This window comes from Peromyscus eremicus, chromosome 10 (assembly GCF_949786415.1).
Source record: "Peromyscus eremicus chromosome 10, PerEre_H2_v1, whole genome shotgun sequence".
Taxonomy (NCBI): Eukaryota; Metazoa; Chordata; class Mammalia; order Rodentia; family Cricetidae; genus Peromyscus; species Peromyscus eremicus.
The window spans coordinates 20,544,118-20,569,147 of NC_081426.1; the positions used below are offsets into that span (position 1 = coordinate 20,544,118).

Below are 25,030 nucleotides of genomic sequence, written 5' to 3' on the forward strand. Positions count from 1 at the left end.
CAAGTGGCTTTTATCATGATGCATTCCAACTGGCTTTTTTCTCTTTAATTAATGGCACAACAGTTCAAAAAACCCTAGAAATTAAATACAAACTCAGAAGAACACTCTGAGAGGTCTTTGCCAAGAACCTTCTCACTCCAGGCATTTAATTTCCTTTATATTATCTGCAGTCTGTAAACTGTCAAACAGTTAATGAGAGCGAAAGGCTGTTCAGTGGACCTAGCATGATTTGCTTTCCAGCACTTCAGCATTTGCACCTTGCTTGCTTTTCAAACACTTGCTTAACCTTTCCAATGCCCACATTTACCTACAGGTTTAACCCCAAATTCGCCACACACTTTATGTTCAGGTAACCAGGTCCGGCCTGATGGAGTGTTATGTGTGTCTTCACGGATGCCACAAAGTAACTGAAACTGTATGACCAGGCTTCAGAAAGCAGTACCCTTAATAGTAGTTTGATACTGTTTCAAAGAGAATATGGTATATCCATGATGCTTTGCCTATTAAATATAGATCAAGGACATGTAACTGAAGGCTGGAATGCATTCAGATCCTAGGTTTCAGCTACAACTCACACATACACCACCTGTGTTCTCATCTAAGACAGGTGGATTTTCTCAAGCCTCTTAGATAGGTAATTAAATATGAATATACATGCAACAGGAAAGTGCTGTCATTCTTTCAGGGGGTATTTAAGCTTTAACTCTTTCTACATTTAACTCCTGTGAATATGACTAAGAGAAAATCCACTAAACTAATAAATAATCCTTTTAATGAAGGGAAGTCATAAACAATAACATTTTCACATTGCTGATGTTTTTCCTGCTATCTCATCAAGAGAATACTATTAATCTGGGAGCAACAAAACATCTCATTAAATTATGCATATGCTTTTTGAATATCAGTTGCAAATTTTCCCATGTGCATTAATTACTGTTCCATTGCTCTAACAAAATACCATGACCAAAGTCAAATTACATTAAGGAAAAGTTTATTTTAGCTAATGATTTGGGGTGTATAGTCCATAATAGCAGAGAAAGCATGGTGGCAGGTAAGATCAGGAAGCTGAGAGATCATAGTTTTGACCACACACAGGAAGCAGAGAGCACAAATGGGAAGTGGGGTGAGGCTATAAGCCCTCTAAGCCCACCCCAAGTGCCATACTTCCTCCAACAAGCCTGCACCTTCTAAAGGTTCCATAGACTCCCAAACAGTAATGCTAATTGGAAACTAGCATTTAAAAACATGAGATGTAAGAAACATTTTATACTATCTAATATCTTACTAAAGGAAAGACTAGGTTAATATCTCATAGATGTATCTTACAAGAAAAAATAAAGGTGGATATGCATATCATCTGTTACTCTGTTATAGAATTTTATGGTATATTTCTGTGAATCTAGATGTCGTCACTAGTGACACATGTAGGCTGACTTTTAGAAAATATTCAGAAAACATTAACTTAGTTCCAGTATCTCAGCACCCCTTAGCCTAAAAGTACTTCTTCTTGAGGTCAGTGTTAGGAGTTATACAAAATTATCACCACATTTAACAGTATCTGGATAAAAAATAAAACATGAATGTCACTATTGATGCAATAGTTTTCAGAACTACATCTCACACACACACTTACACTATTTCCAAAAATATATCCAGATTCAGATTATCATATACATATTACTAGTTATACAATAGATATTGCCAAGACAGTTTATTGATTCATTTTTGTTTTTAATTATGAGTGTGTGTGTGTTTGTGTATGTATGTGTGTACGTGCACATGAGCACAGTGTCTGCGGAGGCCAGAAGAGGGCATTAGATCTTCTCCAGCTGGAGTTACAGATGATATGAGCTGTCTGATAAGGGTACTGGGAAGTAAGCCTGGTTCCTCTACAAAAGCAGTATGTGCTCTTAATCACAGAAGCATTTCTCTAGCCCCAAGAAGTTTCCTAAACTTTAAATGCCTGGTTTTGAATAATATCAAATTTAAAATTACAGGAAGAGTTTTCACATAAAGAAACAAAGTTATCATTTATCAGAAACCAGGAGATTGAAAAAGGCACTTCAACTACTCTGCACCTGCTTAACACTTCAATGTTGAAACAGAGCCAGGGAAATCAAGATTCTTGTTTTCGTTAAAATGGAATATAAAAAGTCCTACATTAGGGGCTACATATGGCTCAGTGGTTAAGAGTATGCATTGCACTTGTAGATGGCTCAGTTCCCAATACCCACTGGGCAGTTCACAAACATATATAATTCCAGCTCTAGGGGAATCCAATGCCTCTGGCCTCTCTGGGCACCTGCACACACGTGCATATACCCACAAAGAGATGCAAACATATACACACAATTATAAAATTAAACCTTTAAGAAATTCTATACAAGAAGTATATATTAGTAAACGTTTGTTACTATAACAAAATATCTACACCATCAATGTAACAAAATGGAAGGTTATTTTGGTGCAAAGTTTTGGAGCTTTCAGTCTGTGAGTAATTGCCTCATTGTTTTGAACTTTGGTGATGCATCATGATGGGAGAATATGGCAAAATACAACCATTCACCTCCTAACAAGAAAACCAGAAAAGAAAGTAGAAGCCAGGGTCCCTCTGTCTCCTTCAAGGGTACACCTCAAAGAACAGAAGACTTCCTACTTTGCAAACTTCTTAAGAGTCTCACTATGTCCCAGAAACACCAAGCTGGAGACCAAGCTTTTCCATGGAGTCTTAGGAGAATGCTGAGGATCAAAACACTACCTACAGATCATTCTCTGTCCAGATCTCAAAGTGACTATTTAAAAGGCAAGTTGAAAATAAAGCTGATGAACAACAGCTTCATCTTTTGTTTATAAACTAGAGGTGAATATGAGACAGAATATTAAAATGCCTTGACTTTACAGCATTCTTCAACATTCCAAAGCTTTGTAAAGATTTCAATTTGCTTGTACTTGGAAAAAATCTAAGATAAAGAATTTAAATTCAAGTTCATATTTTTCTGTAAAGTTTAAAGTGTATAGATACCAAACTAAAATTCTTAGGATGCTGCAAGATGATCTAACTTACAGGACCAGCATGATATATGTAGACTGTTATTTAGTAGAATGTCACAGGAAGCATGGCTCTATATGTGAAATAATTGTAAGATATGAAATAATTTCATCACCTTTGAAAAAACACAATATTTTCATGTCATTACTAATGATGATACTAAACTCTTTTCATGCTAAATAAATTTGACAAGCACCTACTAAATTTTTGAATAACAAATCTTATATAAAAGTCATAACTTTGTGTCTATCAGTCACAAATATTTTATATTTCTGCCCAAAAAGAACAAGAAGAAAAAAGAGCACAAACTAAGATATATTTTTCCTTTTAAAGGAAAAGTACTACAGGGAAATCAAGACTAAATATAAAATAAAGTTTAAAAGTAAAAACTGTCTTCTAGGGTCCTTTTTTTCATGTTCTCAGCAACCAGTCAACACTAAGTGCTTTAGAAACCCTGCCTCCAGCTTCTCACCTCTGTCCACACCTCATTCTGCTGTCTCAGACCCTATACATGAAGCTCCAGAGCCCAGCTGAGACAGTGTGCTCACTTCTACTTTCTGTCCCCTCCATCTGTCACTTGTGCTTCATGTCTCTACTGTCCTCTGTCTATTCATTGGGGAGTAAAACCAGGCCTGTGGACATGGATTGTCACACTGACTCAGTCAGATTTTTATCCCAAAATGGACCCATGCTAAGAATAGCATGTCTAATTATTCTCTAAATTACCTGGAGAATAAAACAAAAAAAGAAAACTAACCACAGAAAAGAAAGTAGTGTGATAGCTTGAGTGGGTGTAATAATGTGATAATGTATAAATCTAAACCCAAGAGCATATTGTTAGGACAGAAAAGAATAAAAGTGTTAGTCTCCAGACTCAGGTTTGGGGGATTAAAAAAATGTTTCACTGCTGTTTCTTGAAAGTCAAACTTTTAGAAAATTCAAAGGAACATCACACGATCAACTTGGATTACCATCGCAATGCAGGGGTGGCTCTTAATTCACAACAGTGGATATTTCATTAACGAAGATTAAATATACATTTTAATTTTGTCGTCTGAATTGTATCAAAATGATGGTTCACCCTCCAGAGAGGCAGGTCAATGAGCTCCAGCCCTATACCTAGAGTTTGCTTTAAGTTTTCAATGTTCAAGTATTAAGTAGAAACAAATAATCATGGAATATTAGTTATTTGAAGGAAATAAGATAAACAATATTTTAAAGACTGAAAATTGGCAAAATCAGCATTAACTGTTACATTAAAATTTCTTTAAAACTAGTGATGAGGCCACAACTTATCCAGAAAGTGCTTGCTTTGTGTGCATGAGACCCTGTGATCAATGCTGGGACTGAAAAAGAAAAAACTTTGTAAAAACATGCTTAGTTCAATTATAGCTTTTAAACATAATTCTGAAAATTCTAGTAAAATTAATCAACAAAATAATTTAAGTATACGTAAATATTAGAAATTAGAAAGTAGTACCATCGTTTTTGTCTCAAAAGTAGAGATGTTAAATTAAGAAAAGACCAAGTGAAATAAAAGAATTTCATAAAATAGTTGGTAAAAATTAAAAATAAATATTAGTTTCCCTATATAGCCAATTTAAAATGTAATAGAAAAATTCAGTCATTACAATATGAATCAAATAAACAAGTACAGATGGCCAGAAGAAACAATGGGTAGCATATATCAGCTGAATGAAGTCTATAGGAAGCGGCTATTGTAAATGGGAAGTCAGGCTGCAGTCCTGAGTGATGAAGCTCAGCTTGGTACACAACCTGATTATTATAGCATTTTTCACGTATTTCACAACAGGGAAATGCAGATTACCTAATGGTAGAGACCTTTGCTTGATGTCAAAACTCATTATAAAACAGTCTATAAGAAGAGGGTAGACCTACAGCCAGAGAAAGTCAAATAAATTCAAAACTAAGACCACATATACATATATGAGTGTATATAAATATATAAATATAACTTATTCTATAGTAAGTACATCATATCACATCAGCAAAGACTTATTATTCCATCAATGGTTTTGGACTTTATGGATAACTCTCTTAGAAGACTGAAATTCAAGTATTCTTTTGCTCTTTATATAATACAGACTTAATACGGATTTAGTCAAATAAAAGCCAATAAAACATCTGAACTATTACCTTGGGTAAATTCCATTGTTGAGGTAAGAAAGCTTTCCTAAGCATTAGCCCACAGTTATAAATAAAACACACAAGCTAGAGATTAAAAAAATGACTGACTGAAAATGAAAACCTTGCTGACGTCATCACACTTCCATCAATAAAGAGAGACCCTCAGGATTAGATCTTCAGTAGCATAATTTTTTAGTAGCATGATTTGTTGTTAAATAACAAACAAACAGTGTACAGTTTATTTGTGTTGGTGGTTCTTTGAAGGGATTAATGGTGATTTTTTTTTTTGTCTTTTTTTTCAGAATGCAGCACTTCTAAAAGCAGCCTAAAAACAGAACGTGGCCACATTTGTCTTCACATTGCCAATAGATACAGAATTCTATAAGGGGCAAGCTCAAGCATCTTAGTACCTAATAAAATGAGACTGAAAGAGAAAAGTGTGCAATAGAAAGTCCAGAAGAATAGGAAGTGATAATAAAAGAAAAGACAAAGAAGCTTTATTAGTCTCTGTGCTGACTGTGAGTGGCTTCCCAGGATGCCAGTTAGTGAACACTGAGAATACAGTACAGATAATGTCTACAGTGGCACACAGGTGATAGGCAGTGTTCCATGTCTTTTCCTGCCTGGGACATAAAGATGTCTGTTCACTCCAGGCAAGGGCACCAATAGACCAAAGAAAGAATTCCATCCAAGCCCAGATTGGTGAACCAATACATTTGCTATCTGACAGGAGCCGGATGGGGAGCTACATAGGAGCATAGGTAACTCAAGGGCAGCTGCAGCACTGGAAAGTCCCACCCCAGCACCAGTGGCAACTTGTGAAGTTCATCCACAGAACAGTCCCCATGCCCAGCTAGCATTTCATCCCCTCTACACTCTGGCATGCTCCAATAGTACATGCAGCTGAGAGGCACAAGGGAACAATAGCTATAATCTCAGATGAGGGATTGATGACACCCACAGTCTTCTACAAGGGAGCATTAATCATCTCAATATAATTACTATAGACCACCACAGCAATGTTCCTTCATGATGGCTGTCATGTTACACACGAGCAAAACAGTCCTACAACAACATAGATAGATGAAATATAGACACTGTGATTCAGCCAGTGTCTTCATCTTTTTTAAAAATCAAAAAGGACACACATACATATGCAAGCATACCTACACTTATGTTCTCTCTCTCTCTCTCTCTCTCTCTCTCTCTCTCTCTCTCTCTCTCTCTCTCACACACACACACACACACACACACACACACATACACTTTCAACAGATTTGTTGTCTGAAGGTAAAAAGGAAACTAGAGGTGCTACAGAGTCTAGAACAGAGAAAACTACATGACAAGCTGAATTTTCTATGAAAAAAATCAGACTACTTTGGCAGCCATGCTACAGAAGGGGATGCTTTGATCCAGCTATCTGAGAACTTGAGGGGTGAACAGAGAGGGATTTCTGGTGGAGCAGGCTCTCACAGATCTACCAGGTGCTAATCTCACAGTTCTCATAGTTCCTGCAAAGTATTAGCCTAGGCAATGGCAAAAATTTGCCAAGTGCTCATTATGTTTCAGACATAGATTATCTAGTACACTCAACATTTTGGTTGTGAGCCTAGTCTTTAATGGCTGAAGTATCTCACCAGCCCTCTAATATACTCTGTATCAACCTTTGAGGAAAGTGTTTTTATCTCATTTTTAGGAATAGAAAACAAATGTTTAAAAGAGAAGTCATGGATTTCCCACAGCTCAGTAGAGGCAAAATCAAAGCTTAGGGCAAGACAAATCTCAAAGATCTAGTTCTAAATCATTGTGCCACTGTGTCACCATATTCTAGGAAGCTGCAGTCATGGGGCATATGTGGAAGACCCCCAGCAGCTGCCGCAGGGTCCACTCTATGCACAGTAGTGCAATTGCTGTGCTTCAGATGTGGAAAGCAATGTTTCATAAACTCATTCCTCCACAGAGTAGTCATACACAAAACTCATAAGACAGTCAGACCATTCCTGTCTAGTCACGGTCCCACCCATCTGGGTCATATGCTCAATTCATCAGTGGAAATTCATAATTTTATTTTTAAGGGAAGAAAGAGCAAGAGAAGAGATCAGTATCCCACAATGCCCTTTGAAGATAAGCCTCCATTGATCTACAGGTTTCCACTAGATCCCACAGCCTGAAGAAGGTTCTACCATATGACAACAGAGCCACACTGAGGATAAAGCATCTTTGAGGATGCTTAACATCGAAATCACAGCACCAATGCATATGAACATTACATGTGAGGAGTCAAAACTTATTAGAATCAGTATATAAAACAATGACTATTAGGTAGAATAGGGCTGTTTGGTCATAGGAAAATGGCCATGTTCTTAACAGCATCATTAAAGAGAATCATCGACTCAACCACACTAGACACTATTACCATAAACGTTAAAAAGGAGTACGGAGAAAGACAGTTGACAACAAGAAAATTTAGTTGCTAACAGTTCCAAACTAAGTGATTAAGTCAGATCTTGATGCCACTCTGGGCCACACAGTCTTCCCTTGTGAAATGAAAAAGACAAATCACTTACTATTAAACTAATACATTAAGCATTTTCACATACACATGTACATGGAGTCAATCAGTTGGGGACCACAGACCTAGGTGAATGGCATGTGTCTTTGGGTGGGGAGAACTGACAGGAAAGAACTTTAGTGTTTGCACGTATTGGTATCCTGCAGCATCACGGAAACTACCTTCTGGATACAAAAAGATGATAGCCTCAAACACACACATCTGGGGAATTCACAGTATAACAAAGTAAATAACTAATATCAAAACAGCATGATATTTTGACATAGATGTGGCCAATGTTCAGTCTCAGGAGAAACCGGGGTATAAAGCTTCTATATGTTAGTAGAACCAACTATGCTTACCACTAATGAACCAGAAGAGCCCCACAAGAAAAATGAGCATGTGGGCAACACTGATGTGTGCTAAGCAAGGCACTCAGAAATGCCATGCTTTGTTGGAGATGCCCTAGTTCCTAAGGATGGGAGCATCGGAAGACAAACTCCCACCAAGAGTACTTTCCATGAAGTGTCAAGCTTATATAACATACTAACTCTCATTTGCAGGTCAGATATCAACACGTAAATGCCACAAGATACAATATACAAACTTGCAGATAGCTTGTGGCATCAGAAAATGCATAGACAAAAAAATAAGGTGCCTCATGCTTGTGTTAATCGCCTCCCACCCTCAGGCATTCACTCTGTTCATTAAAGAAAATGTAGTGCTATATCGGAAGAATCTTAGATAATAGCAGAATATAGATCTACAATAAACCAGGACCTCAGCTTGGCTTTTGCATTTAAAGTCTGGGAAAGGAAGCGATTTCTTCCAATATCCCTTTTTATTGAGCATTATCCCTTAATTAGCAAAATGCTTAAGGATAGTTCTCTGCCAAGAGACTTCCAGAATTTTCTTCATACTACTTTGTAATGAAGCATATTGCCCAGATTGATTTAATTATGCTGACACACCCTTGTAGGGACATAGGAATTTATTTATTGGTACAATACAATGTCCTATTGAAAAGAAATAAATTAGGAGACACATCCCTATGAGATGCCACCAGAATGTTATATTCTCAAGATATTTTCCATTAAAAATCACACACACACAATGTTTCACTAAAATTCACATATACATATTTACCACTAAAAAATCAAATACACACACACACACACACACACACACACATACACACACTCACATGCACATGTGCACATACATGCATTAGCCTTATTGGTTTTGAAAAAAATACAGTGTATGTTGGATAACAGAAAAACACACCATAATATAAATTATACTGGTAAGTTGTTATGTTCTGTCTGTATTTGTTCAGAGCAGACTCTAAGAATAAGGACCACTGCTTGTTTTCAGACTCAAGCATGTTATCTCCAGTGTCCCATACAACACTTATCCTGGGGCAGGTTGCTCTCCTGACACTGTGACACAGCCTAAGGATATTAAAAGCATTGCCCCTGAGAACAGTAAAAGGTAAATCATTTCCAACAGAGACTCCTATGCCTGCAGTGGGAACAAAATGCCTGAAACTCATCTATGGAGGGGATGGAGAGGACACTCTCCCCAGATCTCTCTCAATGAGGAATTTCAGCATGACTGTTGAAGAAAGGCCTTACTTTTTTTTTTACTGGATTTTGTAAACACCCACTTTGATGATGTCTTGCTCTCTCTCTCTAGCTTGCTCCTTGTTGTTTACTTGAAAGGCCCACTGGAGAGGGAACACTGTTCCATCTGGGACTCATAATTAGGAGGTCTTGACATTTGCCGCCTCTGGGCTTCCCCAGTCATTTTTGGGGGCTGTTGCAAGTACCCAATTTGAGGATACTACCAACTACTTGCTATTTGTTCTTTCAGATTTGTTTGCTACATGTTTAATGCTTGTTCATTCAAAGCTGAAAATAGGAATATCAAGACCCTCAAAGATTGCTCTCTGAACAGAACACACACCTAAGGCAATGTACTATAGAGACAAGGCAAATATAGAAAAACAATATACACACCAAACTGAGCATTTCAGTCCAAAACTGAGAACATGCCTATGCATGCCTGTTCTGAGTGATCCCACTGAAAACCTGGGCAGCCCACCATGGGGGGCAGTTAATGCACACTGGTGATCTTCACTGTGCCCACTGACGTCAGTGTTGACAGCTAAATGCAGGAGCCTTGTACTGGTTTGCATTCCTGATCAAATAGTCACTGTGACAGACAGAACAGGTACCTTTTCTTTTCTTTTCAAAGAATAAGATGGTATGCTGTTCTGGGAAAGGACAATTTACATGAGAATATAATGATGTGGCAGACACTTGACTGAGGACACACTGGCCTAGAAACCCTGTAGAATGCAGACAGCCAGTAGTAACATGAAGACTGCTCACAAGTGCCGAAAGCCTGACACAGTGTCAGTCAAGGAGTTGGGAGAATGAATCCAATGCCCATCACTGGGATTATGCAAGAGTTCTCGTACAGAAATATGTCCAGACACACCCTCACATGCACACAGAGATATATAGAACTCTTTCTCAAAACTGGGCACTATAATCACTTAAAACTACATGGATTTCCCCTTTACTCTTTTCCTAACTCCATTTCAGCATTCTTAAACTTTCATCTACTTTAAAGCGGAAGAAAAAAACCACTCACAAGCAGCTATGATGTGGTCAGTTTATGGCCGCAACTACGCTAATGTGATCTGCAAGTCAAAAGGAGGATTGGGCCTTTGCAAGCAATATGTGAGCTCCGTGTATTTTTATTTTTGGTATTATACATGTTTATAGGACGCAGACTCATTTGTATATAAATTCTACAGTGCTATGCCCATAAGCCTGAGCATTTTGATGATGCTATAGCAGTTAATAGTTATTGCTCACATGAATTCTGTAATAGTGGTCATTTACGAAAGGAGGAAACCACAGTCCAAACCTAACAGCTGCCCTAGTTGCATGTGTTAAGAGGCAGCAAGCTTCAGAAATGCTGATCTAAACTACCAAACCAAAGTCTGGTGTTTCTGAAGAATTTCTGCGCTGTTTACTATTTAATCGCCTCATAATCTAGTCCATAATTGTGGTGCAAGATTTGGAAAATAAAGCCTGGATAAGAAATAAATGTAAGCTACAATTGCCCACCTCTATTTCATGGCTGCTGACACACCAGTGTTCTTTCATCCATGACATTCCTGTGCTGTACCCTGATGATACTCTGTCAGGAAAGGTGCTGTCCTGTGCTCGGAAACAGACTCTGTCACATGAATCCCTCCCCAGACAATAATGGACGCCTTCTGTGTGCATATGTGCTGGCCCAAACAGAAGAAGCTGATGAGCTCTGGAGTTGCAGCTGATGCTACTGAGAGGCTAATTGCCCCTTTCTTTAATTTACTTAAATGGTATTTTCAATACCAGGAGCATCTAGGGGCCGCTATCTTGAAGACTGGATCAAGCTCTTCCTCTTTTACTGCAATCTGTCTTTTCTTCTGCGTTTTTAAAACTCTGTCTTCATATTGGGGATTTTGTTTTCGTGATATAATGTCATTATAAAAAGCATCTTATTTTTATTCAAGAGAAGTATGTTTCCTTTGGTCTGAAGGAATCATCTGTTTTATTAACACTGGAAGTCTTCCAGCCATTATTTCATCAAGAGCTGTCCCTCTCTCCCTGTCTCCTCCATTTTCAGTATAAGAGCTACTTAAACTCATGTTGGGCCTTATCATCCTTCTCTACTTATTTGTTTGTTACTTTTCAGATAGGCCCAGGTTGGCTTTGACCTCCAAGTGATAGATTCATCCTGACATGGCCTAAGGAATGCTGGGATTGCAGGTATGAACCATCACACCTGGCTTGGACCTTCCCTTTCCTTTTCAAATAACTACATTTTCATATTTTTCTATAAGTAGCATATAATTTTAAACCATTATAGTTTTCTTTTATATTCAATAAACATCATTGTCAGTCTTAGAAATTATGCCATTTTCAAATATGTTTTTTGTCCTGTTGCCATAATTTCCATACATTCTCTATACTGATTTTCTGGTATATTGCATTCTCTATGTGACAATTCTTGTTTTTGTTCAATCTTTAATTTATATCCACAGAAGACAGGTGTCATATGTAAACTGCAGTGTTTGATTTCATGTTCTCCTTTACTACTACTTTTAAAAATATTAATTGAAAAACTTTGATGTAGGGGCTGTGTTTCAAAGAAGTTTCATATTTTCATCTTGAATATTCCCATGAGAACATCAACCTGGAGCCCATTTTTGTCAAATCAATTTATTTTTAACTTCCAAATAAAAATTGTGTGTCTCTGTCATGTATAACATCATTGAAATATGTACACATCAGGGGAAAACCTAGAACCTGTGTGCATGATAGGCTTCCCTAGAGAATGCAGAGCCGCTGGAGTCCAAACTACAGAGAGTGTACACCCAGAACTCCAAAGTGCTAGAGTTTTTTGTTTTTTCTAACTCAGCCTAGAGAGAAACGTTCAGGATTTTTCACCATCCTTCCATGTCACTGTGGGAATTTTCAGTACCTGCACCTTCAGGAAGGATGTGGCCCTTCAAAGACCCAGCTCATCAATTCCCCTGTGCAGAGCAGCAGTATACTACCCCAACCCTAGAGCTTCAGTTCCAATGCGCAACCTCACATCTGTTCCACCGGCGTCTCAGGCAGCCGTGACATCAACCCTGGCAGTTCCTCCGATCTATGAACATCTTCCTCCTACTTATGGCCTCAGGAGAGCACTTGTGAAACAGTTGGGTTAGGTTTTAATCTTACAATGGGTACATGTTCCTGTTCTTTTAATCTTCTATCTTAACGTATTAAATATCATTTCACATAGTTTAGACAAATACATAGTAAGAGCACAGCATCTTCTCACTTTCTGCTGATATAGATAAGACAAAATTGATATTTTCATTCAGTCTTTCATTTAAGTTTCCATTCTTTTTCGGGGAAAAAATTCCTACAAGAGAAATTACTATTTCAAGCACTTTTTATGCATATCACCGTGTATTTTGTTACATATCACCGTGATTATTTACTCTGTTTTACTATCTTCATGAAATTGTGGGTTACTTTTTAAATTATTATGATGACATATGAAAATACAAATGCCCGTTCCCCATTTTAATTTCAATGATAAAAAGTACTTTTAAATATTGACTAGTCATTTTTCATGTTGTGCTCATTTTTTTAAAAAGTTATTATGTATGTGTATATGAATCTTCACATGTGAGTGCAGGTGTCTGGGGAGTCCAGGAAAGGACATTGGATGCCCTAGATTTGGAGTTACAATTGGTTGTGAGCTGTCTGACATGGTGCTAGGAACTAAATTTGGGTCCTCTGCAAGAGCAGTACCCACCTAACCCCTGAGTCATCTCTCCAGTTCTTCTGCTGAATTCTCTTGTCTATTATCTATTGTATATGATTACTGTCTTTTCTCCTTAGATATTTTATATCACTATAATATTTTACACACATCTATCAACCCTGCCTTAGTTAGTACTTGTGATCTTGAAATTTAATTTTCTGGTGTATAAATATTTTAAATCTCCTATTTAAATACACCCAAACTTTGTTATAAAGTTTATATTAATTGTTTAAGGAAAATGCCCTCAGTGATTAAAAGATATTCAGTCTATTGTCTCTCTGATTCCATGGATTAATATATCCAATTGGAAATGCACTACTTGTGACAAAAATCACACAATGCATTGAAATACCACTAAATGTCTATTAGCTTTCAAAAATGCCATGGTTAAACCCCTCTCTTCTTCTACATAAATTTCAGGGTTAAGCTTCCTCTACCCTTCTCAAAATCAAATAAATTTATCATTGGTCTATACAACTTTGTGAGAAAGAGTAATATGAAGTGTAGTAGAATATTATTTTAAGGTACATAATTTTTGTTTATGTTGCATTTGTTAACTCTGTGAAATTGTCTTACTTTGCCTGTCTAAAACACCTGATAGTCTAATAGAGAGCTGAGCGTCCAATGGCAAGGCAGGAGAAAGGAAAGGCAGGGCTGGAAGGCAGAGAGGATAAATTGAAGGAGAATCTGGGAGGAGAAAAAAAAAGAGAGATCTAGGAGACAGAGAAGGAGGCAGACATCAGGGGCTAGGCACTCAGCTACAGAGCAAGCCAGGGAGTAAGAAACAAAGGAAGGTATACAGGAATAGACAAAGATAAAAGTCCAGAGGCAAAAAAATAGATGGGATAATTTAAAGTTAAGAAAAGCTGGCTAGAAACTAAGCCAAGCTAATGCTGGGCAATCATAATTAAGATAAACCTCCATGTGTGACTTATTTGGGAGCCGGGTGGCGGGCCCCCAAAATAGTAAAAACCTCCAACAACCATGAAGACTATTGGGTTTTCCACCTGCCAACATAATATATACTAATATATGACTATGTATTCAGTCATGCTTATTACTCGTAAAATGTTATTTTGATATTCTGATTTAAACATCCACATAGACCATATTCCTGATTCATGCATACTCAACACATGCTATTGCATTTAAATGTCTTCCCATTATATCTACTAACTCAAATATATTATGTGAAAAAGATGGCTATATAATTACTCTTATTTCACAACTACATTGTATAACAGTGACACAAATTCCAGAAAATTGCTAAATAATGATATTAAGAGTCTATTCTCTATGGCTTGTCCTAGTGGGGTAAGTTCTACTGACTTACTCCAGTAGTTACTCTAGGAGTTCACAGACCAGTATGTGGAGTTTTATTTAGGATCTCTGCGTGAAATACAGCCTTACTGGTTGTATTCACAGTGATGATAATTTTCTCCATATGTATTGTATCCCTCTACCTCTGTGTAAATTTCCCTCAAATTTTATTTAACAGGTGTTAATGTGTCTATGTGTTCTATCATGTTTTATTTGTCAGACTGTCACTCCACTCACCTGGAATGTTGCAGTAACACTATGTTAAGTGCGTCATTCATGCTTTTTGAAACCCAGTTTCTGAGCATTTGAATTTTAAATATGACAGAACATTTATTGCAAAAATGTGTATTGTTATGCTGTCTCTCAATTTATTTTAAGAATATCTCATCTTGTTTCTTTTCCATATTTTATTTCCTTCTCTTTGCTTTGAGAGTTTTCTCTAATAATGGACACAGTAGACTAGGAAAGGCATAGGATTTAAAGTTGAAAAATTCATAGGCTTTACAGCTGAATAAAACTATTGATTGCTTTTCTCCCTTGGTAGCTTGCATCATACATTCAGATATTATAAGAGCTAGTCCTCAGAAATCAGACTTCCAGGTTAGTTCTCACTCAATTCCTCCAAGCCTCATATCTGAAGTATGTGGTATCTTCAGCAACAGGGTCTTATATCTTCAGGTACTTGGAGACAACCAAGGGGAATGGCAATAGCCTACATGGTTTTAGGCGTCTCTTGGGCCAGCTTGGCAACATATTCCCAGTAGTGCAATATTGGTATTTGTATCTTAGGAGTAACCAAGAGGTGTCTAGTTGAACTTAAGTCCCACTCACTGGAAGAGAATTCATGTTTGGTACTAGAAACCTAAGCAACAACTCATGTCTGGTGAGGTCATGGACTCTAAAGGAGTACCTACTACTGCCATTTTCCCAAACCAATATTTTCTAATTATATTCTAAATACTTATCCTTATACCCTCACTCAGGTAAGTAAAACTCTCATCTCATCCCTCATCAAAGAAGTTTCTTTTCTACTTTAGACAGAGGCTATTACAGAGATATAAAACTTTTCAAAATGCTAAGAATAAATTACAATGGGAAATATATATATATATATATATTGTGTGTACATAGATATGTGTGTGTATGCATGTATATGCATGTATATATGTGTCTTTAAATGTTATAATAATAATTAAAGAAGGGGCTTTGAGTTTGAGAGGAAGTGGTGGGATGCAAAAAGAGTTAAGGGAATATGAAAATGATATAACTATAGTACTCATAAGTGAAATTCTCAAAAACAAAACATTTTAATTACAAAAAATAAAGTTGAAAAAAATTGAAATTCCACTAAGGTTTTCTAGAGTTTGAGTTCTGGTAAATGTCTCAATGTTTTTGAATCTCAGACTCCATGTAAGTAAAATTAGAGTAACATATTCTTCCCAAAGCCATTATAATTATTAAGTAAGATCCAGAATTCAAAGACCCCCTCCCTTAATGTTTCAGTGAATAATAGAGTCACAGCAAATCATGAGTCTTGTTATTAGTATTTTTTTAACCCATGGCTGCCATTTCCAATAATTACAGCACTGAATACTTAATCCAAACATCTTGTGTCAGAAAAGGAAGGACTATGGCAGAGAAAAAGCTGGGATAACCTGGAGCATACATGTCCTGGCCTAAGATAATCTAAGCCCCAAACTTTAGCCTTGTGCTGAGAACATGAAATTACATGTGGGAACAGGCATATAATCTCAGTTCTCAGGAGGTAGGCAGGAAGGTTAGAAATTCAATGTTATCCTGAGCTGCATTGGAAGTTTTTGGCCTGTCTGAGCTATAGGAGATTCTGTCCCATCATCACCATCAAAAACAAGTATGTGATTCTTGACAGGCAAGCAATAAACTTGTGATCACTGTCATTATATCAGGAGCACATGGGATACTTCAATCCAGATCATAATTGTAGGTTTGAATATATATATATATATATATATATATATATATGTGTGTGTGTGTGTGTGTGTGTGTGTGTGTGTGTGTGTGTATGTATATATATATATGTGTGTGTGTGTGTGTTTGTATGTGTGTATGTATAAACACACACACATACATACACACACACACACACACACATATATATATATATATTCTCAAGTGTGAACTATCCATTTATTCATTTCTGGAAATTAACAAATCAAACACCAATATAGAAAAAGGACTGTTTCTGATGATGTAACCACAAAAAGAAACAGAAAAATAAGCCCTAGTGTAGTGAACATCATCTGGGTCCCGGTGTTTCAGTGTGCGGCAATCAGTGCCCAGCTTCATGGGCAGGAAGGGGTACTCCAGCATTCTGGGTAGTTACAAATTCTATTGTGCTTCTAATTACCTACTTAATTCTTTGAATACCAATGTGCAATTAACATTACAAATAATCAAGGTTAAAAATATAATTAATGCAAGTGTGATTTAGTTATAATTAAACTAATTACACAGATATGTAGCATAATAAGAGACTTACAGACCATTATGTGAATGCAAATTTATTCTCCCTTTCAAGAGCAGTTATTTGAATTTCATTTTCCAATTATTTTACAAATGATGGAATGGAATAATAAAGGAGTCAGTGTTCCAGGGATGAAAAAGTAAACCTTACATTTTTTATTCCCTTTTAAATTCTGATTCTTTTGTCCATATAGTCTTGTAAATAGGCAAATTAGAGAGAATAAATAATCAGATGCCATGACAAGCAACAACAACAAAAAAAAATGCTGTACTTCTTAATTCTGTGACCATAGAGGGAAATCAATATTCTAATCCTCAAGAGATTTTCAGTTCCATATAGGTAGGTTCCATTTTAGAATGGTACGTGGTATGCACAACTAGCTTGGCATACATGAGTCTGAATAAATTTGACTTTCTGTTCTCAAATAGCCTTTATCATGAATGTTGTGTTCATGTATTGGCTCTGACTAACAAAGCATAAATGCATACTCTACCCTTGGACAGGAAAGTTAGAGTATATAAATTTATTAATTAAATATCAAATGTTTTAAGTGACAAATAGTATATATTTTCAAGCAATAATATTCAACACACTGAAATACTGCCATTAAATGGAAAATAAAATGTGTTTTAATTTAACACTGTTTTGATGTGAACTATATCTATCATTTGTAGAAGAGAAAAATATGCTATTATCCAAAAACCTTAGTTCTTTGCATGATAATCTGTGCACTATGCTAAGTCAATTAAAAGTCTGCGAACCAGTGGCTGAGGGGCCCCCAACTGGATGGGTGAGACAGTTGATTGGCTTGATCTGTTTGGGAGGCATCCAAGCAGTGGGACCTGGTCCTGTGCTCATTGCATGAGTTGGCTGTTTGAAACCTGGGGCTTATGCAGGATCGCTTGGCTAGGCCTGGGAGGAGGGTACTGGACCTGCCTGGACTGAGTCTACCAGGTTGATCTCAGTCCTAGGAGGAGGCGTTGCTCTGGAGGAGGTAGGAATGGGGGGGTAGGCTGGGGGGAATGGGAGGGGGACGGGAGGGGGGAGAACAAGGGAATCTGTGGCTGATATGTAGAACTGAATTGTATTGTAAAATAAAATTAAATTAAATTAAATTAAAATTTTAAAAAAAGTCTGCTGGGGAATTATGGACACAATGCTTTGACTTTCTTCCTCTAAATCTAAAACATGGGATCGATGAATTATTTTCCATATTCACTGCAGCAGAATTTTTTGAGAATAATCACACTCATTTAAGCACCCCTGAGTCTGAAACGAAGAAAATTCTATAGGCAATGCTTAAGACCACTCCTGTCTGCCTTCTACATTCAAATCCCATGAAAACAGCCACACATCTGGTCCCTATGAGGAGGAAAAGACCCTAAAGCCTTCTATGGCTGTGATATAGGGGGAGACCAAATTCAAGTTTAAAGTGAGATCTCCTAGGTATTGGGTTAGGGCAAAGTATTGTTCCTCATCAAAAAAAGCTGAGAATATCTCTTGGGATTAATAGCACACTGCTCCTTTTCCTCACTGGACTGGCAGGAGCAGGACCAGCACCAAGTTCTAGGAGGTTGTAAGTATGACAAATCTCCATATAACCATGAGGCGAGAGCCTGGCTGTCCACTAAAGGCCTGCTTTGATCTATACATACAGTGAAGGGTTGACAGGAGGGTTACAAGAGGATATGATAATGAGAATGGATAAACCCACAGAACTCAGTTCTAGTGTAAGCTGGAGAAATGACAGTTCATAAGAAAATCTAACGAAAATGAAATGTACAGGCACATAAGAGAAAAATTACCTTCTGTGAGGTCAAGTTTACCTGTATCAACAACCTAGAAGATATTGCAAGGACTCCATCAGGAAATTTCAATACTTAAAGAACTGGTGTTTCTAAACCAGCTTGGATGAATGTCAGTAAACAGTATACATAGTCTAAGATGATGGAGACAAAATATCACAGAGAAACTATTTTGCCTCAAATTGCAGTAAAAGTTGATATGATTATAGTCAAAATATTGAGTTTGTAATGAAATATGTAGCAAAGAAGTTCCTAAAATGTTGCAAACAATTTGAAGACGGAACTAGGAAGGACACTATGGTAACATTAGACAGTCTAGTGGACAGCAGGGCAGAGCATGCCAAAATACCACAGATGTGTCTATCAGTTACTTTAGTCAAAGGCTCCTAAGAAAAGGTTGCTGAAGAAAGGGACTTCGGACTTGCCTGTGTCTACCTTCATCAGCCACAGCTGGACAATAAATAAATAAAAAGAAAGGAAGAAAAAAGGGAAAAAGAGAGAGAAAGAAAGAAGCAAAGGAAGAAAGAAAGAAAGAAAAAATAGCTATATGACCAGAGACTGGACACTGAATAACAAACCCATGCCTGCAGCCCTTATCTTCCACTAGGTTTCACAAGGCCACATATCTCTCAGTGCCGAGTCTAGAACACACTCTCCTGTGACAGAGATCCCTCTGTCCTGTCATTTATTACTTTAACAATTGATTTTTTAATTTAACAAACGTAACAACTTTTGTCTAAAATGTATAAAATCATTCTATCTGCCATTTCTTAAGACTTCATACTTTTTTGAAGATCCCTGTGCCCATATAAAAGAACTACACATGACTGACCAAAAAAAAAAAAAAAAATCAATGAAGTCATTCTTAAATACATCTGTTATATTTATAGATTGGAACCTTGTTCAGGCATCATCAAGAAGACTTTCTTTGGGTGCAGAGACCCACAGTTAGGCATTATGTGGAAAGAGGAACTATACTGGAGGTCTCTATCAGGTCATTCCCCTTGGAGCTCTGGGTAACTCGCAGAAGAGGCAGAGGAAAGACTATAGGAATCTGAGGGGATGGAGGACACCAAGAGAACACTGTCCACTGAATCAAGTATGCAGGACTTACATGGGCCCACAGAGATGGAAGCAGCAGGCAGCAGGCCCTGCGGGATCTGTACCAGGTCCTCTGGGTACATGATATGGCTGTTAGCTTGATGTTTTTGTGGGACTCCTAACAATGACAGCAGGTGTGTTTCTGACTCCTTTGCCTGCTAAACTTGTCCAACCTAGATACAAGGGTTTTGCCTTGTTTTATGGTATCTTATTTTGCTATGTTTGGATGTTGTCTCTTGGAGACCAGCTCTCTTCTGAAAGGAAACAGAGGGGGAGTGGATTTGGGGGAGTAAGGAGGTTGGGGAGAGCTGGGAGGAGCAGAGAGACGGGAAACTGTGGTTGGGGTGTGTTGTATGAGAAAAGAATTTATTTTCAATTAGAAAACAAAAATTAAAACTTCATGATATTCTCTTATTGATCTGCCTTGTGCTACTTTGGTTCCTAGACTCAAACAGTCCACATAAAAACTAAGGGAGAGGAAGAAGAGATACATTGAGATGTTCCTTGGAACAATGCAGTTGGGGCCAAACAAGCAGCACAAACAAGGAGCCAGTGTGACAAGAGAGCTGCTGCTAACTAAAGAGCAAAGGTATTTTGTTGAGAAAATATTTGAGATGCTATTCAGATAGGAAATAAATCAAATTATATCTCTGTTACACGAAAGATTTCAATAGAAACTAAATACATTAAAACAATGAATCTTTGGAAAAGAGAAGACAGGTGACAGAAAAGGAAGGACCTCAGAAAAGGAAGAATTGCTTGTAAACGTATGCTAGTTAATGGCCACCCCCACACACAGACACTTTAAATCCAAGCCCCTCCCTCAAGGTGCATGAGTTGCCAGGCCCTGCTCCCCCAGACTACTCTAGCAGCATAACAGCAGTTTCCAGCTCCTCAAGATGCAGGCTGCCAAGCTCAGCCCTACAGAAATAAAGCCCAAATCAGGCCACAAAATCCCACCAATCCCTGAGCTTTCCACAAAATCTCACCAATCCCAGGCCATCCTAGAACACCCCTTCACCCCTCACCACCCTCCCCTGCCAAGAAACTCTATATAAAGCCTGCCTCCTGCTCAGTTCTTAGCTGCTTCTCCCTGGAGCAGAGGCAGCCACCCTCTTGTGTCTTTCTCAATAAATCGTTTGTGTGAGGTTTGTTGTGCCGTGTGACTTGTGGTATTCCTTGGATCCCAACTGCCAGGATACTTTCCCCTCAGAGCTGCAACATTTTCACTGGGGAAACCTGTCCTCTCAGAGCTGTAACACTTACACTACTCAAGATTCAAAAAGCCACACGTAAGATAGTGGGACAAACTATAACTAATTTATAGATATAGATATAGATAGATATAGATATAGATATAGATATCCATAAAAACAAAGTCAAATACAATAAACTGAAAAAGAATACTGGAAACATAAAATCTGGACAAGATTCATTAGAGGAACATGTACTAAGAATTCCTATTTCAATGAATAACCAACAGTAATAACACCATTGTTAAAAGAACAAAAGATATGTCAGGCAAATAGTGAGTAAAGTACAAACAATAATGAGATCTCACGCCAATCAACTTGTAGTATTAATTGGGCCAAAAATCTGTGGCTAGCTAGGGCATAGACAGTAAGGGAGAACCTAGTTCTATCATCCTACTAAATGGACATGGTACATCTTTCTACACATATGGGCATGCATGAATGTGAACACATAGATAACAGTTAAAACTAGATGTAAACACAAAGTATGTCAGCATGCTTAAATTAAAAATGGTAGGCATGATGCCTATATCGACAAGAGATCTTAAGATTTGGAAACATGTCTTGTCTTCTTGGCTAAAGGGTTGAGCCTCAGTCACTGCTACGGGGAGATTTAGTCACCCCTTTGGGGAAGTGGCAAACAGAAAATGCATTTGGAGGACAATAGTGTTTCTAAACTTATTTCCACAGATCTGAGGCGGGGCGTCTGGGGGCTACCTGATTTGATTTGATATCATCGTAAGTGGCAGGAAAAATGATAAAGTCTGGATCATACCCCTGAGAAGTTCTGATGATGGCATATCCTGAACTCGGTGGAATTTCACCATTCAGAATTTTGAATGTTGTGCTCTTCCCAGCGCCGTTCACCCCAAGGAGCCCAAAGCACTGAGAATAAAATGTGAAGTTAAACACAAAGTGTGAAGAACAACAAGTATTATATTAGAAACGGCATTTGCTTTGATGGTATGCTGATCTTTCTGATGTGTGATGTCACTGCAGTATGGAACCACGCTGCTGTACAAGGGCACTTTATGCTTTGAATACTTTTGTGGCAATTGTGCGTGAAAACATCAGCACTAATTTAAAGAAAGATAAATTGGGGTATATAAAATTTAATAGAATGAGTAGTAAGTAACAATAATCCAAATTATCCAGAGATCATCATGATAGCATCTTTGGAAGTTATGTCACTGTGGCACTTGCTTTCCTTCTGGTTTCATTTTTGTAGGTTTTCTAAAACTGTTCTATCTTCCATTCTGAGTCTCTCTTTCACAGACACACACACACACACACACACACACACACACACACACACACTATAGATATATAGAGAGAGAGATGGAGATGGGTGGATAAATATAGAGATGGGTGAATATATATGGAGATGGGTAGATTAAAAAGTTAAATAGATAAATTATAGAAAAATTAATCGACAGATAGCAGATAGATGATAATTGATAGATAATAGATGAGATACATAGAGAGATTGATTGATAGATGATGGATGAATAGATAAATAGATGATGGATAAATAGAGAAAGATAGGTAGAGAGGTGATAGAGAGATAGAGATGATAGATAGATAGATAGATAGATAGATAGATAGATAGATAGATAGATAGATAGATAGATAGATGGATGGATGGATGACAGATCTTGTTGGTAGCTGTACACCTTCACTCTTCCATCAAAGAGGCTGTAAATCCACTTCACACTCAGAGCCTAAGAGAATCCTGGTATTAACTAAGGAAACAACCTCCAATCTTATACTTTGACAGTTAATTGATTTCTTTCTTCAATTTTGTCTTACATTCAACGTGAAAATGACTTTTTCACCCCATTCTCTAGACCTAGTACCTGTCTTGCACTTCTGGCTATGATGTGACTGAAACTCATCCTTAGAACACAAATCTTCCCAGGTACATTTTCTGATGTCTGCGTGCTAATATCTACTGACACCATGTAGCTTCCTCCATATTCAGATCCTGCACAATGACTCTTTCTGCACTTTGCCTTCATGCCCACCTATCACTTACCTCTATTATGAGCCTCTGGACAACATCAATAACCTTAATCGTTGTGTGCCTCAGTCACCACATTTCTTCCAACATCACTGGATCTCTCCCCCATCTAATATAGGGGCCCATCTCATGCCAGACCTGCCTGTGTCACTGCTATCAGGCCTACCACACCTGAGACTTGAGGTGTCCTATGAGCCTTTCCAGAGCACATCTCTGCCTTAGAGGCCAGGCTAAGCCTGCCTTTGTAATAACAGTCTTCCATACTGCCATCCTGCACTGTTGAAAATCACTGAAGCCCACTACTCCAGTACTTTCTAACCCTGTCTAGACACAGGATAACATATCTGCTTATGATTTCCTAGTTCCCAACCAGTTTGTTGATTCTTTGAGGGATAGGGACCTACATCGTAGTCATCTCTGTTTTCTTCACAAGGCACTTCCCATCTAGGCAATCAAACTGTGCTGCACATAAAATCCTAGAGAAGAGATCACACTATAGTTTGGATCCTGGAAGTCCCTAAAGACCCATGTGCTAAAGTTGTGGTCTGTGGGCTTGGAATTACACAGGAGGTGTGCCTAATTGGCCATTTTTGCTCAATGATATTAAACTCTTACAGGATATTGGAACTTGGTCCTTCCCTTTCTATCCTTTTAGCAGCTGGCCATGAGGTGAGCAGCTTCCCTCAGCTTGCCTTCTTATCTTGATGAGGTGGACCATCACAGGCCTGAGGCAATGGAAACTTCTACAACTGATCTGAGCTGAGGCTTTCTTCTTCTTCAGTTGATGATAACACTGACAACAAACAGTCCAAATGGAACCTCAAATATGAAAAACACCATGCCTATTTCCAAAGCTGGCTGGCTTTCTTTCTCTTTCTTTCTTTCTTTCTTTCTTTCTTTCTTTCTTTCTTTCTTTCTTTCTTTCTTTCTTTCTTCTCTTTGGCTTAAAACAGCCATGGATAGATAGTAAAGAAACTAATATCAATTTAAATTGATTTAATTTTAACTCAAAATTCAATAATGTTAGATCACAGAGCTAAAAAAAATCAATAGAAACAATAGCTAAGAAATAATCCTTAACATTTTGTCCAATTGTTCTAGAAATCATGGTCGCAATCTAGGTCACTCCTAGATTGCTTTATGTGGGCTTCTAGGCTTCTATGTACCCCAGGGTACTCATATCTGGATTATCTGCTCAGCAGGAAGGCACAGCTGGCAATAAGATAGCCATGTAACCACTGGGTTTCTCCCAGAATGCAAGGTGCCTCTTTATTTCTAAGTTAATTAAAGGTAATCATTTCCAGGATTGATTTCCCTTTATGTATTGGGTCTAATTAAGAGTCAGTTTGTACAACTTCTGTCAATTCTGATTAAAGATTTCTACACAGCTGCTATGGTATGTACATTCTTTAACCCTCCAGAATAGCATTCTTCTAGGTCAGTGGTTCTCAACCTGTGGGTCTCAGCCCCTTTGGGGATTGTATATCAGATATCCTTCATAACAGATATTCACATTACAATTCATAACAGTCATGCAGTATCAACAAAATAATTTCATGGTTGGGGTCACCACAACATGAGGAACTGTCTTAAAGGGTTGCACCATTAGGAAGGTTGAGGACCACTACTCTAGATGGACTTAACTGGGCACTCAAGGAAAATTATAGGTTAAGTAAGTGGAAGAAGTGAGTTCCTTCTTTAACTGGATTTTAAAACATATTTGTACTCAATAAAAAGTCATTGAGTGCGAAAGTCAAACCACATTTAAAACTCCCAGCTACACAAAATTTAGAGAATCATGAAACAAAATAAGTTTTGACTTAATCCGCAAATTTCCACTAGGCTGAGACCCTGTCTCCAGCTTTCCCTTTGCGATCTTGTAGGAATCTCTGGAATGT

At 37.7% G+C, this 25,030-nt stretch overlaps 1 protein-coding gene across 1 annotated transcript in view; it reads right to left on the reverse strand.

Annotated features, from left to right (window-relative positions):
* The window catches only part of Abca13 (ATP binding cassette subfamily A member 13), a 422,866-nt gene that overhangs the window by 67,781 nt on the left and 330,055 nt on the right, over positions 1 to 25,030 (reverse strand). Inside the window, exon 55 of the mRNA XM_059275000.1 lies at positions 21,888 to 21,997. Within this exon, the coding sequence (XP_059130983.1) occupies positions 21,888 to 21,997 (110 nt within the window). The remainder of the gene's footprint in view (positions 1 to 21,887; positions 21,998 to 25,030) is intronic.